This window comes from Stegostoma tigrinum, chromosome 26, assembly GCF_030684315.1.
Source record: "Stegostoma tigrinum isolate sSteTig4 chromosome 26, sSteTig4.hap1, whole genome shotgun sequence".
Lineage (NCBI taxonomy): Eukaryota > Metazoa > Chordata > Chondrichthyes > Orectolobiformes > Stegostomatidae > Stegostoma > Stegostoma tigrinum.
The window spans coordinates 42,127,169-42,142,316 of NC_081379.1; the positions used below are offsets into that span (position 1 = coordinate 42,127,169).

At 39.9% G+C, this 15,148-nt stretch overlaps 1 protein-coding gene across 2 annotated transcripts; it reads left to right on the plus strand.

The window, feature by feature from the left end:
• Window positions 1-1,291: 1,291 nt before the first annotated feature.
• LOC125464359 (uncharacterized) lies at window positions 1,292-14,786 on the plus strand. 2 transcript variants are annotated; one of them, XM_048556685.2, is made up of 7 exons: window positions 1,292-1,516; window positions 4,535-4,763; window positions 5,311-5,434; window positions 7,674-7,882; window positions 8,233-8,309; window positions 10,159-10,275; window positions 12,658-14,786. In XM_048556685.2, the coding sequence occupies exons 2-7, from the start codon at window positions 4,539-4,541 to the stop codon at window positions 12,857-12,859; spliced, it is 954 nt and encodes a 317-aa protein (XP_048412642.2). In that variant the 5' UTR covers window positions 1,292-1,516; window positions 4,535-4,538; the 3' UTR covers window positions 12,860-14,786. The 2 variants fall into 2 exon arrangements, with proteins under 2 accessions (XP_048412642.2, XP_048412643.2); XM_048556686.2 differs by lacking the exon at window positions 1,292-1,516 and adding an exon at window positions 1,579-1,612.
• The last annotated feature ends 362 nt before the right edge of the window (window positions 14,787-15,148 follow it).

Genomic DNA, 15,148 nt, shown 5'->3' on the forward strand with positions numbered 1-15,148 from the left:
ATGATTCTTAGACCATATTTTAGGAAGGATGTAAATGCATTAGAGACAATGCAGAAGCAACTTATATGAATGGTTCTAGGAATAAGACATTTCATGTGATGATAGATTGAAGAAATTGGGACTCGTCCTTGGAGATGAGAAGGAGATCTGATGAAGATTTTCAAAATCATGAGTCAGGGTGGATGGGGGAGGAACAACTTGCACAAAAATAAACAATAATTAGCATACATTTAAACTGATTTGCGAAATAAAGGATGGTATGAGGTAATTAGTAAGAGTATGAGTAGCATCATCCAGAAGTATTGTAGAAGCAGTTCAATTGAAGCACTCGAAAACATTGGGTTATTAATGTGTAAAGATCGGGCGGCACAGTGGCTAGCACTGCAGCCTCACAGCACCAGACACCCGGGTTTGATTCCAGCCTCGGCAACTGTCTGTGTGGAGTTTGCACATTTTCCCTGAGTCTACGTGGGTTTCGGTTGCGTGCTCCGGTTTCCTCCCACAGTCCAAAGATGTGCAGCATAGGTGGATTGGCCATGCTAAATTGCCTGTAGTGTTCAGGGATGGGTCTGGGTGGGATGCTCCAAGGGGCGGTGTGGACTTGTTGGGCTGAAGGGCCTGTTTCCACACTGTAGGGAATCTAATGTAATCTGAATCGACACGAGGTACTAATGCTCATTTACAGAGTTTGTGCAGGCATGATGGGCTGAATGGCCCCTTGAGCTGTAACAATTTTGATTAGCTGTGGCGAACACACTTAGAATGTGCTAAGAATTCACAAAGCATCAGTACGTATTTTTTCTTTTTTTTGATTTATTATCATGAAGTGATTATTAAACACTATTACAAATCAAAGAACGCTAGAATTGTCCTGCACTGGATATTTAACTAGCCCCTTTAGGCTCTGTCCGCGCTGTGGTCTAGCACTAATTCTCCGTTGCCTCCCAATTGATTTGTAAGGAAAGGGGAGGGAGGAGCAAACAAATAATGCTGGAGATACAGTATCAATGTTTCCAGGATAATAAAATGTGAGGCTGGATGAACACAGCAGGCCAAGCAGCATCTCAGGAGCACAAAAGCTGACGTTTCGGGCCTAGACCCTTGAAGGGAATATCTTGGAATTCTCCAGCATCTGCAGTTCCCATTATCTCATCATCAATGTTTCCAGGCTGGGAGCACGCTGTTCACACAGGGGCGGGGCGGCATGACCTTACCAAGATGGCTGTCCAGTGGGGTCCGCCCCGAGCACCGAAGACCTCACACAACAAGCCCTCTTCCGATTGGTGGGTGTGTGGTTGTCAACGCCTGATTGATCGGTCGCGTTATGAGCCACGTCTTATTGGTTCGTTCTGCGAGGAGGGAGATTTGATTTTGGGTTTTTGAAGAAAACGGAAAGAGAAGGTTCGGGAACGTCCGAGCGGGAGGAGAGCCCGACGCCTGGGGCCTTGTTGGAGCGGAACCGGAGCCGTAGGTTCGGGCCCTGTGGGAGCTGGAGCTGCCGCCGCTCTCTGCAGAGGTGATGAGCGGACCTGACCCGGCGGGGCCAGCGTGAAGCTGGTGCGGATCAGGCCCCTGATTTCACTGGGCCTTCTGTATGGTCACGCCGCTTGTGGTGGGAACCACTTACTGAGTATTATCACCGCAGAAAGAGAGATAATGGGAACCGCAGATGCTGGAGAATCCGAGATAACAAAGTGTGGGGCTGGATGAACACGGCAGGCCAAGCAGCATCTTAGGGGCACAAAAGCTGACGTTTCGGGCCTAGACCCTTGATTAATTTTTTTTCTGCTTGGCCTGTTGTGTTCGTCCAGCTCCATGCCTTGTTATCTCAGAAAGTGTCTGTGTGCTCCAGAACATTGGTCCGAATACTGTTTTCAGGATAACTCGGAACTCAGCTGTTTGTGCTGTGATATATTTAGCCGCGGCTTCGTCTGTAATTATGGAGCAAAGCTTCACCATTGCGATGTCTCCAGTGTTGTCATACCAGCAGCAATAGTCCTCGCAGCCCCGCGAGCCAATAAGATCATAGTCGATCTGCTTTAACCCCATATTCACGTCTACCCCGAAACCTTTCGCCCCCTTTCCTAACAAGAATTAAACAACTTCAGCTTTAAAAATATTCAAAGATTCTGCTTTTCAGGGTGAGATTTTCAAAGACTCCGGGCTCTCTGAAAGCGCCCAATTTCTGTTTTAAATGGATCACTCCTGTTTTTTTGTTGAAGTGTTTGTTTCAGTTCTGTTTTGCACTTTCTCAAACTGCTGCAGTCCACCTGCTGTGAGTATGGCTCTATGTATAAAGACACCCAGATCGCTTGCTGTTTAGCCAGTTTTATTTATTCTTCCTGCCAAAATAGACAATTTCACATTTTCCCACATTATTCTCCTTTTGCCACATCTTTGCCCACTCTCAACTTATCAATATCTTTTCTTGGTATTACTTCCAGCTTTATTTTTCAGTGGTTTGTATATTGGGTCCAGAATTGGTCTCAATATACACTGACAAAGAAGGACACAAATTTGACTGGGGCAACTCATAGTAGCACAAGCCAAACAGAGACAAACCATGGAATTCCTGGAGATCTGGCAGTCCAATTCAAATTCCATCAACGAATGCATTGAAGTGGACCTGATATACAAACCACTGAATAGCAAAACGGGAAGTAATACCAACTACCTCAACAAACTGAGGCATATAAACGACGAGGGACAGAACACCAACGCTTTGCTGGAGACGCACTGATGATGTTACCTAGCAGGGTGATGAAACGTCTGCAAAAATACTGACTTGGTGAGCAAGTTTGCAACCTAACCTTGCAGTCTTATTTTTCATGTCGTCCTCTTGCAGGGGGAGCCCTGGGTTAGCAGCAAGGGGAATCTGATCATTCACTGTTGATAATGAGTCATAATTTTATTTGACATTAGCTGGCAGAAAAGGAAAGCATTTAATCTGACTAGTCAGATTAGTCTGTTTATGTCACTCAATATAGAAGTTAGTTGCAGGTGTCTTCCATTTTGTAAGACTATGATTTTGCATTATGGTAGTCACCTCTGTGCTAAACATTGCCATGTGTGACCCAGGAGTCCATTCTTCATTGCAGAGGAAGACATTGAGTTAGAAAGATGCAGGATTCATTGATCTATGTTTTCTCTGGTCCTCTTATTGACCAAATGAACTTTCCATTTCTGGTCGCCTTTTTTAATGTGCCACTAGTCAGCATTCAGAAGTCAGGGCCATCAGAACTGTCTCCCAGGTGCTTTTGTTTTTCTGACTGTTAACTCTGTGATCTATTGAGATTCTGAAGTATCGCTAGCATTTGCAAAGCCTGCATTGTGAACTCCAATTTGTCCATGTACAATAACATTTTAAAAAATTTTTAGTCTTAAAGTTTTAAACACAGCATTTAAGCAAGCATTTAAAATCCCATCCTTCCTTCTGCATTTTAAAAATTAAATTTTGCAACTTCAAGAACATATACACTCATCTTTTGAAATGTTGTAAGTCTTTTGTCTTGCAAATAATGTCATGGTTTATTGCTGGGAATCTGGTGTGCTCCCAAGTATTTATTGCTCAGACATGTTCAGTTTAATCTGAAATCTCAATTCCTATTTTCCTACTCAAGTGAATTCAACATAAAGTCTGTTGTTCCACCTTCCTTTGGCATTGGTACATCAAATTGTGCAGTTTGGCATGAGTATTTTGTTTATTACCTTGTTAACAACTTGGAATATCTTCAATAAATTATATCATATACACTTTCTACCCTCTCCATGCCTGCATTCCATCCAACTTCTATATTGTCTTCACCTTGGATCAAATTTGTTTGTAATTCCAACTCATCAAGAACTTGCTACCCAAGGACTTGCCCAAACAAAAGTGCTAATTGTCACTTTTGTGGTCACCCATAAAAGTTGTATCATTATTGCCCTTCAGGTCTGATAGCACTTTTTTTTACCCGCTGGCCACATGTTGAAACCTACACTTTCAGTTCTTTTGATGGTTGCTTCTTTGCCCCACAGTTGGAGATTCATCTTTCAGCTACCATGCTCCCTTGCAAATTTTCTTCCAAAATAGTTTTTGCTTTCTGCCTTCAGAAACTTCCCGGATGTCTATCCTTGAGTTAGCCCTGGTCTCCTCTGAATTCCTTTTATTTACTGTACAAAAGTTCCTTTATTCCATTACTGACAGCACAGAAGGCCCTCTTTCCCTTTATAAATGCTCTCTGAGACTTGCTTTGTATCAGCAAACAATGAAATATATTTTGCCAATTTCATCTGAATGATGGTTTCACACGTAAAGGGCAGAGTTCTGCAATTTGTGGGAGTCACTTCACTCAATGTATAAAGAAGACATTACAGAATGGTGAATCTTGCTGTCTCTATCCCCATCCCCTGGCCCAAATCTATTCTAGTCTAATGTGTCTACTGCTTCTTAGTTTTATCATATGGCCAAATGATGTCCTATAAACAAGAAATATGTGTCTGTGCATGTGTATAATAAATTGATCAGTAAATCATCTTTGCTTTCCTGTTCCAGAGTTATGATGGAAACACTAGAGGAATTTGATCAAGAATATCCTCTAAGCAAGATGTTCTGTAAACGCATAACCAAAGAAGAATTTGAGTCTGAAGCCCTGACCTATACTGAAAAGGCACTGCAGGACTTATTTCACACTATGGATCAGAACCCATCACTGTGTGAGAGAGTAGTCCGCAAACGAAAACAGGCTGAACTTGAAAAGGCTGGGTTGAAATCCTTTATTAAGGTACTGTCAGCCCCACAAGATAGGAGAAATTGGGCCTCAGAATTCAACCTTTTTCTCATCATCAACCAAAACACAATTTTTGTGTTTTATCCTGGCTTCAATTTTGATTTTGCTGGCAGTGCTGTTTTCCTGATGAGCTAAGTTATTGCATATATTAATCAATATATAGCAGCCAATTGCAAGAACAAAGTCGCCTATTTCAGATTACTTAGAAGTGCGATGAATTGCTAGAAAATGTTTTTAAGGCTAGGTACTGTCTGTAGATTCTGTCCTTGTTCTTGCAGTTTATACTATTCATTGTTAGGTGGAGCTCTAGATCAGGGAAACAGCTGATATGAGAGCATGGTTATGTTAGCAAGTACAAAGGGAATTTTATTAAAGCCACAAATTGATGAGTGTAGTTTTGTTTTGAGGCTACTGCATAAAATTTAGCTACTTTCTTTGTGTGCCAGTGTCCTAAAAATAAAAGCCAAACTATTATCTTCAAAGTACCAATTTTGGTTCAGGTCAAGTCAATGTTTAGTACATATGAGCATTGTCTTTGCAGGCTAAATTTTTCACAGCTGTAGATGGTCGGCTGAACCGCTGTAATGCTGTTGGAATAGATGAATTACAAGAAAGACTCCAACACTTGAAGAACGAGATGAGAAAAGTTCAGATGTACGCTTGCGGTAAGATTACCATTTTTAAAACAAGGCCAAAGTTGCAACTAGTGCTGGTTGAATGAGGAGTTGGGTGGGCAACTATGAGGCAACTGCAGAGTGTATTGAGGCAGTGTGAGTGGTTTCTCTTACATTTGACTTTTAAGGTTATTACTTGCCCACTTCAATCAACAACTGACTGAGAGTTTCAACTATATGGTAATGACAAATTTGTGAGAGTAGGACGAGAGCTGAGTTAGCATGCCGCAGGAATGCATCTTGTTGGACTGCGGTATTACTCCAGAATTTATTCTACTATGGATCTGGCATACAGCTGTTTGGTCCCCATAGATATCCATAATGCAAAGTTGTGGGATGTTTGTGACAACAGCATTGGAATGGTTTACAATTTAGAAGTGAGTAGAGCAATAGTTAGAATGATGTTTTGGACAGATATAAAATGGCCATGTCTTAAATGAGTATTTGTGCAGTGCACATCAGTTTGAGCAGGTTTTTTGGGTCAGTAAATAGTACAATTTTCTCTGAGCAAGATTGCAGGATTTGTAGACCGTGGAAGGAGCATTCTTGATGTTGCCCAAACCCCATTCCAAAACTTCCAATAAAATCATGATAGCAGGAGAGACTCTGGTCAGTCAGGCTTGATGCACTGTGGTGCGTCTTAAATTATAACCACTTGTCTCCCTCTGAAGCAGGGAAACATACCTGTAGTCCCATCCGGGCTATAGTTGATGGTAGATGGACATCCATATAGGGAGCAAGCGGTTTCTTTATGGCCATATCCTTGTGCTGATTTGGCTCAGCTTTCCTGTAAGTGGTGCAAATCTGAACCAGTAAAAACAAAACTGCTGGGATACACAGCAGGTCTGGAAGCATCAATGGAAAAGGAAACTGTGGAGGTTTTGCGTTCTTCATTAGAACTGGGAAAAGTTAGGAAGAGGGTAGAAGCAGAACAAGTAAAGGAAGGTCAGATTGGACGGAAAGAAGTTAATAGGTTAAATAACGGAAGGTTAATGGTACAAGTCAACCATGTGGTAATAGTACAAATGAAAAGAAACCAAAGGTGTGACTAGAGGAGTTATGAATGACAGAAGAATTGCAACAAGATGAAAAATAATTTCTCCTGCCTTTGGATGGATGTTATATTTGAACTGGAATTTGGGTGTCCACATCAAATCTCATTATTGGTCATCTTACCTCCAGTTCAAGATGGTGCAATAGGTTTGTGAGAGACAATGCAATAAAGTAGAAAATCCTATCCCTTGTGATGATTTGTTTTAAGCACCCTTGGTAACATGTTATATAACACCTATTGTAACTGTGTTCTCTTCCCTCAATCTCAATTAAATTATTGCATTGTGGAGAGAGATTGCATTTGGCTTTGGGAAGAAATTCCTTGCTTGCCTCTTGGTGAGGAAGTGTCATTTGCTCCTTGCAGGATTGGTGGTTTCAGTGATAAAGAAGCTGGGCAAGATTGGATATAACATGTCACTGGCTCTTATTAGTGGATTTGCCTGGTTTTAAGCATTATTTTGCTATGCACTGTTGGGAATGCAAACAAAGCAAATACTGAAATCTTCCTTCACTAGTGTAACTACCCTGTTTCAAGCTGGTTTGCTCTTACTTGGACACATTTCCAAAATGTGGAATTTTGTAGTTGGCAATACCATACATTGTAATTAACTTGGCTTCAGTGTTGATCCAATTTGAAACACATTTTGTCACTGGGACATTAACAAGGACAACAATAGAATCTGGAGCAGTACTAAAATAATTAGTCAACAAAATGGCTAGTTTCTCAATATGATATGGTCCTAGTGTGGATTTAATTTCGTTTTTTTCTTAACTTTTTATAGCACCTCGGTATATCTTTTGAAACAAAAAAAACACGGTAGCCACTACATATGAATATGTTAAGAACAGGAGTAGGCCCTTCCACCCTTTTGGCCTACTCCTCCATTTGATAAGATTATGATTGAGGCCTCAACTCCACTTTCCTGCCTACTTTCAATAACTATTGACTTCATTGTTAGTTGAGAATCTATCTACCTCTGTCTTAAAAATATCTGATGACCCTCAGCAGTTCACAAGAATCATGTCACAGTTAAATCTGACTTTTGTAACTTGGATGATGTGAGAATCTGGGGTGAAAAATAATCCATTGCTATGCTGATTTCAATTTCAGTGTTCTGTAGAAGTCAAGCTGTTGCATTTAAGGTTTAGTGTTCTTTGTGATATTTGTGCTTTATAGAGGCTAAAGAAAGTGCACAAAGGACCTCCAAGCGACTGGCTGAAAAGAGACAGAAGGAGCAGTGTGAGGTTTCTATGAATGAAGATTCCACGCTACCTTCAGTCACTGCCATTCCTCCTCCACCACCACCACTACCACCACCATCTGTTTCAGCTCCCAGTAATCCAGCGTTTAAAACTCCTCTGAGAGGCAAATTGAACCTTCACACAGTGAGTAATCAGCTTCAAAGGAAGCATGGCTAGAGTGGTAAGCTTGACGTCTGCTTTATTGTTTGTAGGTGCAACAGACTTGTGGGCTGGAGAAAGAGACTATCACTGAATGGAAAGTGCTCGGGAGAACAGTATACAAAATCAGATGGACAAAGGAAGGTCTGAGTTTTTTCATGTATAAGGAAAAAAAAGGAAGAATTGCATCTACATAACCCCTTTCGCAAGTTCAGTAAACCTCAATGTACTTTACAAACGACAATGTATGTTGAAGTGTAGTCATTGTTTTAATGTAGGAATTAGTGCAGCTGATTTGAGCAACGGAAGGTTAAGATTTGTTTTCTGTGTTGCAGAGAGAAGCAAAGGTTTTGGCAACTCCAGCTCTGTTGGACAGCTACGGACTGGGCAGGCTCAATCGACGCTGTAAAAGGTGAGGAGATGGTATATTTAATTTGAAGCGTACTGATTAAAATTTAGAATTTGGCCTTGACTTTTGATAGCATTTCTCAATCCTGTTCAGTCTGCCTGGTGGTTAGCTATGTTAGTTTGTAGAGTGATAAATGGGGGCATCTAGCATTTTTGACTGAGAGCTCCACCTTTTATCCTCCTTCCTATTGATCCTAGTTCGGGGTGGCAATAAGACTGTGGATGCTGCTACTGACTTTTGGGGTGGGGAAATAGATTATCACCAAATTGAAAGCAGGAGGGAAAGTAGTTGGGAGGTAACAGAAAGCTATACGTCCTTACAGTTTGTGAACTGTATAGGTATGCTCCACACAACATTCAGAATTATGTTCAGCATTTAGTATGTCCACATTTTCCAGATATCAAGTTGCTAGCACTAAGATATCTTAGTATCCTACTTTTTGGGTTCATCTGACAATAGAACATAGAACATTACAGCACAGTACATGCCCTTCGGCCCTCGATGTTGTGCCAACCTGTCATACCGATCTGAAGCCCATCTAACCTACACTATTCCATGTACGTCCATATGCTCATCCAATGATGACTTAAATGTACCTAAAATTGGTGAATCTACAACTGTTGCAGGCAAAGCGTTCCGTTCCCTTGCTACTCTGAGTAAAGATAAGGCAATAATCTGGTTGTATTAGTGAAAGGATTTAAGGAAAGTTACAGAAAGAAAAATAGACTCAGATTCTTCTTTGCTGGATGGTTTTAAAATAGCTTCATTGTATTAAGTATTCAACACACTAAATAGATATTGCACTAAAAGAGAAGGATAAAATTACTTGAAAAAATTGACTATGTAGTTACATGTCAACCATTTGAGATCACATGTTCCAGTTTTGTAATGAAAAAGGAAATAAGGAAGAATGAGATTTCTAGAATGTGCTATATGGGGAGTCAACAGCCTAGTGGTACTTTCAGTAGACTGTTACTCTGTTCTGGAGACCTGGGTTCGAATTATGTCATGGCAGATGGTGGAATTTGAATTCAGTAAAAAGAAAATCTGGAATTAAGAGGCTAATGACCCTGAATCCATTGCCTTTTAATCCTTTAGGGAGGGAAACTGCCATCCTTGTCAGGTCTGTACTTCATATGACTCTAGACAGCCACTGATGTATTTGACTCATAACTGCCTTCTGACCAATTAGGAATGGGCAATAAATGCTGGCCTAGACAGCAATGCCATCATCCCATGAATGAATTAAAAATAAACAATGTGTTTGCCTAAATGAGTATACCAGTAGTCACTGTACATTCTATGTATTAGTTTCTGCTCAAAGATGGTCACTTAGACCACCATGAGATATGAACTCTTTGCATTTAAAGGTTTTATAAATCTCCTTCTTGGTTTGGTTTTTCTAGTGAGATCACGAAATGATTTTCTTCTGAATTTTCTATTCGTCATAATAGAGGCAGTTTCACAATGTAACAGGCTAAAATTCCCACTACCATAAAGAGGCCTAGGTTCACGTGATAAAGATGACTTAGAGCTTGTCTGAGCAGTAATTTGGGAGTACTGGGTGGAAGTTCATTAGTACGCTAAGGAAATGCAGCACAAAATATTCATTCATTTTCATTTGGACTAGTGCAAATGTTGGAGTAACTTCATTCTGTGCCTGGCAAGTTTGGAAATTCTTGGAACTTTTTCTGGAAAAAACTTTGGTAGCCTAAATAGGAAAGGTGCCACTCTCATGTACATAACAGAAAACCTAAATCTAGAATTTGCATATGAAATAAATCGCACTAATTGAGCACTCTGTGCTTTTAATCTCTTTTTATGGATTTCCTTATAAGTGGTGTGCATCTAGTATTGCAGATCTGAGAGTTCCTGAAGGTGACAATAGCACTGAACCTGTCCAAAGTATCCACTCTGAACTTCTGGCTGCAAACCATTTTGAGAGACTACGATCAACAGGCATCCATCGGTATGTCAAAAGCTTTGTTACGGTGTCTACCTGAAGATGTGATCTCATAGTTACTACTGTTCTTCTAATTAGTGACATAGGAAAACCATTTTCAGAAATGGTTCCTCAGGACAAAGTCCCAGAGGTTTTCAGGGCATTCCCAATGCAGTACGCTTGATACTTACACCTCCATTTGACCTGCTACGTAGAAAAGACTCAATCCTTGCACATCTCTATGCTGTCTGTTGCCGTATTGCAAACAGCTGTTAGTTTTTTTTTCTGATGTGGATCAGAATTCATTCTGAAGTAGGAGATCACAAAGATTAGGAAAGATATGAATAAAGCTAAGTTGATTGAGAAAGCCATAAGTGCTTCATTTAAACCAAAATGGAGTTGGGTAAAATAAGATGTAATGTAATGCCCAGTTTCAGAAGGAAGAGGGGCAGAAGATAGGGAAACTATAGGCCAGCTAGCTTGACCTTGGTTATTGGTAAGATTTTAGAGCGCATTGAGGATGGGATTGCAGGGTGCTTGGAAGTGCATGACAAAATAGGACAGAGTCAGCAGGCCTGGCAGCATCTGTGAAGGAGTAGACAGAGTTAACGTTTCGGGTCCGGTGACCCTTCTTCAGAACTGACGGTGGCTGGGAAAACATCAGTTTATATGCAGAAAATAGGGAGGTGGGTGGGGTAGGGAGTAAATGATAGGATATAGCCCAAAGAGAGAGAAAGACAGTTGGACAGACAAAGGAGGTCTTGGACAGACGAGGAGTGTGGGCAAAGAAGTGGCAGGTGAAATACAATTTGGGAAAGTCTAAAGTTATGCACTTTGGCTGGAAGGAGAGAGGCATAGTCTGTTTTCTGAAGCACAGAGGGACTTGGGAGTCCTAGTTTAGGATTCCTTTAAGGTTAACATGCAGGTTCAGTTGACTGTTAGGAAGGCAAATGTTAGCATTCATTTCATGAGTGATATTATACAAGAGCAGAGATCTACTGAGTCTTTATAAAGCTCTGGTCAGACCTCATTTGGAATATTGTAGCATTTTGGGCTGCATATCCAACGAAGGATGTGCTGGCGTTGGGAGAGCGTCCAGAAGTGAATTACAACAGTGATCCTGGGATGAAGGGCTTGTCATGTGAGGTACAGTTGAGGACTCTGGGTCTGTAGTTGATGGAATTTACGATGAGGGGGAATCTGATCAAAACTTAGAATAATGAGAAGTCTGAAAAGCATGTAAGTGAAGAGAGACTAGGATCTGAGGGCACAGCCTGAAAGCGAAGGGATGTCCCTTTAGAACTGTGATGATTTTCTTCAGCCTGAGGGTAGTGAATCTGTGGAACTCATTGCCACAGAGGATTGTGGAGGCCAAATCACTATTTAAGACAAAGGTAGATGAGTTCTTACTTTTTAAAGGGGATCAAGGCTTATGAGGAGAAGGCAGGTGAGTGGGGTTGAGAAGTATATCAGCCATGATTGAATAGCAGAGTAGACTCGATGGGCTGAATGGCCCAATTCTACTTCTCTATCTTATGATCTAAAAGAGCACTTCGACCTAAATAAGCCAGCATTGTGCACAATTGTTTGCTGGATTATTCCCAACTCTCTTAAATGCTGCACATATTTATGTAATTTTGAAGTTGTTTTCTGTTAATAAAACTAGATCTTAATAATTCCATCTAGTTTTGTGTTTATTGGTTATTGATGAAAATGAGGAATAGTTGCAGGTTGATTGTTTGAGTATGCACCTTTGTGACATAATCTTAAACCAGTGATTAATATTCAACTAATTTTGTCTTTTCAATAGTGTTGTAAGAGTTGCTGAACATTTGATGTCAATGTCATAAAACAGTTCAAAGAGTCTGCTTTAATGTGGTACACAATCTGCAACACTGTCAACTAATCAACTTTACTGCTTCAGTTCCTACTGCATTATACCAACAATATGTCACTACCAAGATTCTGCATTTAATTTCTAAACTGGAGTACTCTAGCATTTATTAAAACAACAAAAGTGCTGATGGAACTCTGGTCAAGTTGCATCTGTGGAGGTATACACAGAGTTAACATTGCAAATTGAATATGACTTGAATTCTGTAGAAGATTAATATTGGATATCAAATGTTAACTCTGTTTCTCTCTCCAGCAATGTTATGGGACCTGTAGAGTGTCTCCAGCACCTTGTTTTCATTTGATTTTCAGCATCTGTAAAACTTTATTTTTAATCTTGTAGTAAATTCATTTTATGTATTGTAAAATTAACCACTTAAACTCTCCTTGATACCATTGGTTTCATTGCCTGTTGATCTCATGATGTTAACACTTATAATATCTTTCTTTACTAATTAAATCATAAAATACATATGTTTGTACTGAGTAACAATCTCCTGCTTGCTCCTTTTGTAGGTCTCCAGGTGGCACTCCATCCAAAATCCCCAAAAGTCAGCGAGTACAGGAAGGGGAAGTATGTTCTCCTGCATCTGCCTTTAATACAACATTATTGAATAAATTTCGCAATACAAAGAGCCCAATTGAGAGTGTTCCACGATCACCATCCAGCAGTGACAGTGAGAGTTCTGGATTCGCTACACCTCCAGGCAGCCCATGAGTGAGGAACCCTGTAACTTCAACTCCCAAGAGTGACTGAAATCTCCAGCTCTGTCTGCCTCTTAAAGGGTTTTAACTTAAATGTCTGGTCTTAGTCAAATATTGACATGAAGAAGATGTGATCTGATGTAATATTACCTGAGTAATAAGTGCTTCTGATCCAAAATCATCTTTTTGAAAAAGAATCCTTATCTTTTAAACAGTCAGCAAAAATAATTTCATTCACTTGTTCCTGCCTATACTTCCACTATTTTTTAATGTTTGCAAATCTCAAAATTGACAAGGTTGTGGGACAATCTCTATTGCACTTTATATAATTCAATTCTTGAAATGATTGTGAGTTCTACCTTTTTTGAGACCGTGGCAACTGGGTGCAAATCAGTTTAATATCGGGTGCTTCTTAGCTGTTATTTTATCAAGAAATGTACAAAGTGCAAGAAAATGTTTTTGTTTTTAATTGAGCAGAATGTGTACTTCCAAATATATTTTGCAATGTCAGTCACCACAAAGGTGCCATGTTTTAACTAACATGGAATCTGTATATAAATCTGGAAGCATTGGTTTTACAAAGTGAGGAACTCCGATTAGCTTTCACTTCTGCAGCCCTTTTGCATGAACCCAGAAAAATGTGATGCAAATTGTGCCTCTATTCCTTATTAATGTCATTTAATATTTTCCTTCTGTTATTTAGCTACAGAGATGATAAAATTTTTTGAGTGGTAAAATTTCTACAACATATCATAGCCATAAGCTGTTGAACATGTATAAATTCGCTTGATGTTCCTTGTTTCTGACTTACTGTAATTTTACGAGTATTGTTTGTTCATTTGAAAACAAAAAAAATGGAATTTTTATGAAGCAATGATGATAATACCAGAAGTGCTAGTTTTCTATTCCTAGCTTTTCAAACTGAAGAGGATTGTGTCTGATTGTATGTAACACAAATTAGGGTATGAATTTATTGCTGGGATGCACCTACTAAGTGAAATCAAAGGCATTCTCCCAGGACCTGGGCTGCCAATAATTGTTAAAGGACAACAAGGCTATCTGAACAGTACACGATAGTTCAAGGCACTTGTTGAAACCCATTTAGAGTCTGTCTTGGCCAACAGACTAATTCACTTCTTGTTACAATCTCAAAGGTGCTTCTCAGATATTTTCTTTCACTGCTTGCCTTGAAAAGCTCTTTGGAATAAGGCACAAATTTCTAAAGGATTTACACATCTCAGTTGAAACTACTGCCTTTGAGATAGGTGCTATAAAAGATCTTGCGTTGTTGCCTGTTGCATTAAGCAAGACCATTAAATCAGTGATAAATGTAAATGTTTTTAGTAGGAATTACAAATGGATTGTGGACTTTCTAAGCAAGCTTAAATATGTAAACATAATTATTCTTTTATTTGGGGGGTTTATGCCAAAGTGTTTATTCTAAATTAATGGATGAAATTCTGCTTTATGTTCCGCTGTCGTGCATTTCGGTATATCTGCCTCATTTAATCACCTTTATTTTAGCATCATTTATGTATTCATATTAGTTAAACATCCATGCAGCACTGTGCAGTTTTTAATATACGTATGATACCCTCTGTGCATCTATCACAGTATTGAGAGTTCGCTTGTTCTGATCACAGGCCCCTATAGTAAAGAACTGTTTCCCCACCTCCCTCTTGTTTCAAAGATTGCTCGGTATTTCTTTTACCATTACAGAATCTCCAGGAGCACATGACAGTGTTGGAAGGCAGCTGGATCACTCGTGGATCCTCTCCAGAAGAGGTGTCTTTGGGGGAAGAAAAAGCAGACAGACACAGGATTTCTCCAGTGTAAACTGCAGGCTTTATTCCATGTAAATACTTACTTGTGTGTCCTTTAATTCCCTTCATGTTTGTAATGCTGATGACAGTGGAATAAAGGACACCTACTTCATGCTCTTTTCGTGCGTTTAAACTTTGTTTCTTTTCTGGGGTAGTCAGTAAGGTTCTGCAGAACGGGCAACAAGTCAGGGCAAATAAGGTTGAAAGGTCAAGATGTAGGGAAGATGGTGGCTACATCACGTGCTCCCTATCTGTCCCACATCATGCTTCTCAGTTTGGAGTATCTGACCTAATCAATGCACTACTAGAAGCAAGAAAGTTATACTCATGGTGTTGGGGTCAAATATGTTGAGAGATATCTAGGCCTCCTTGGAAAGCATGTATAGTGAATATTCCATTGAGATCATGAGGTAGTGCACAGGATCAATCTGCCTGTACAGGATCTCAAGTTGGTGGGGAATCAGGCTGATTTTTTTTTT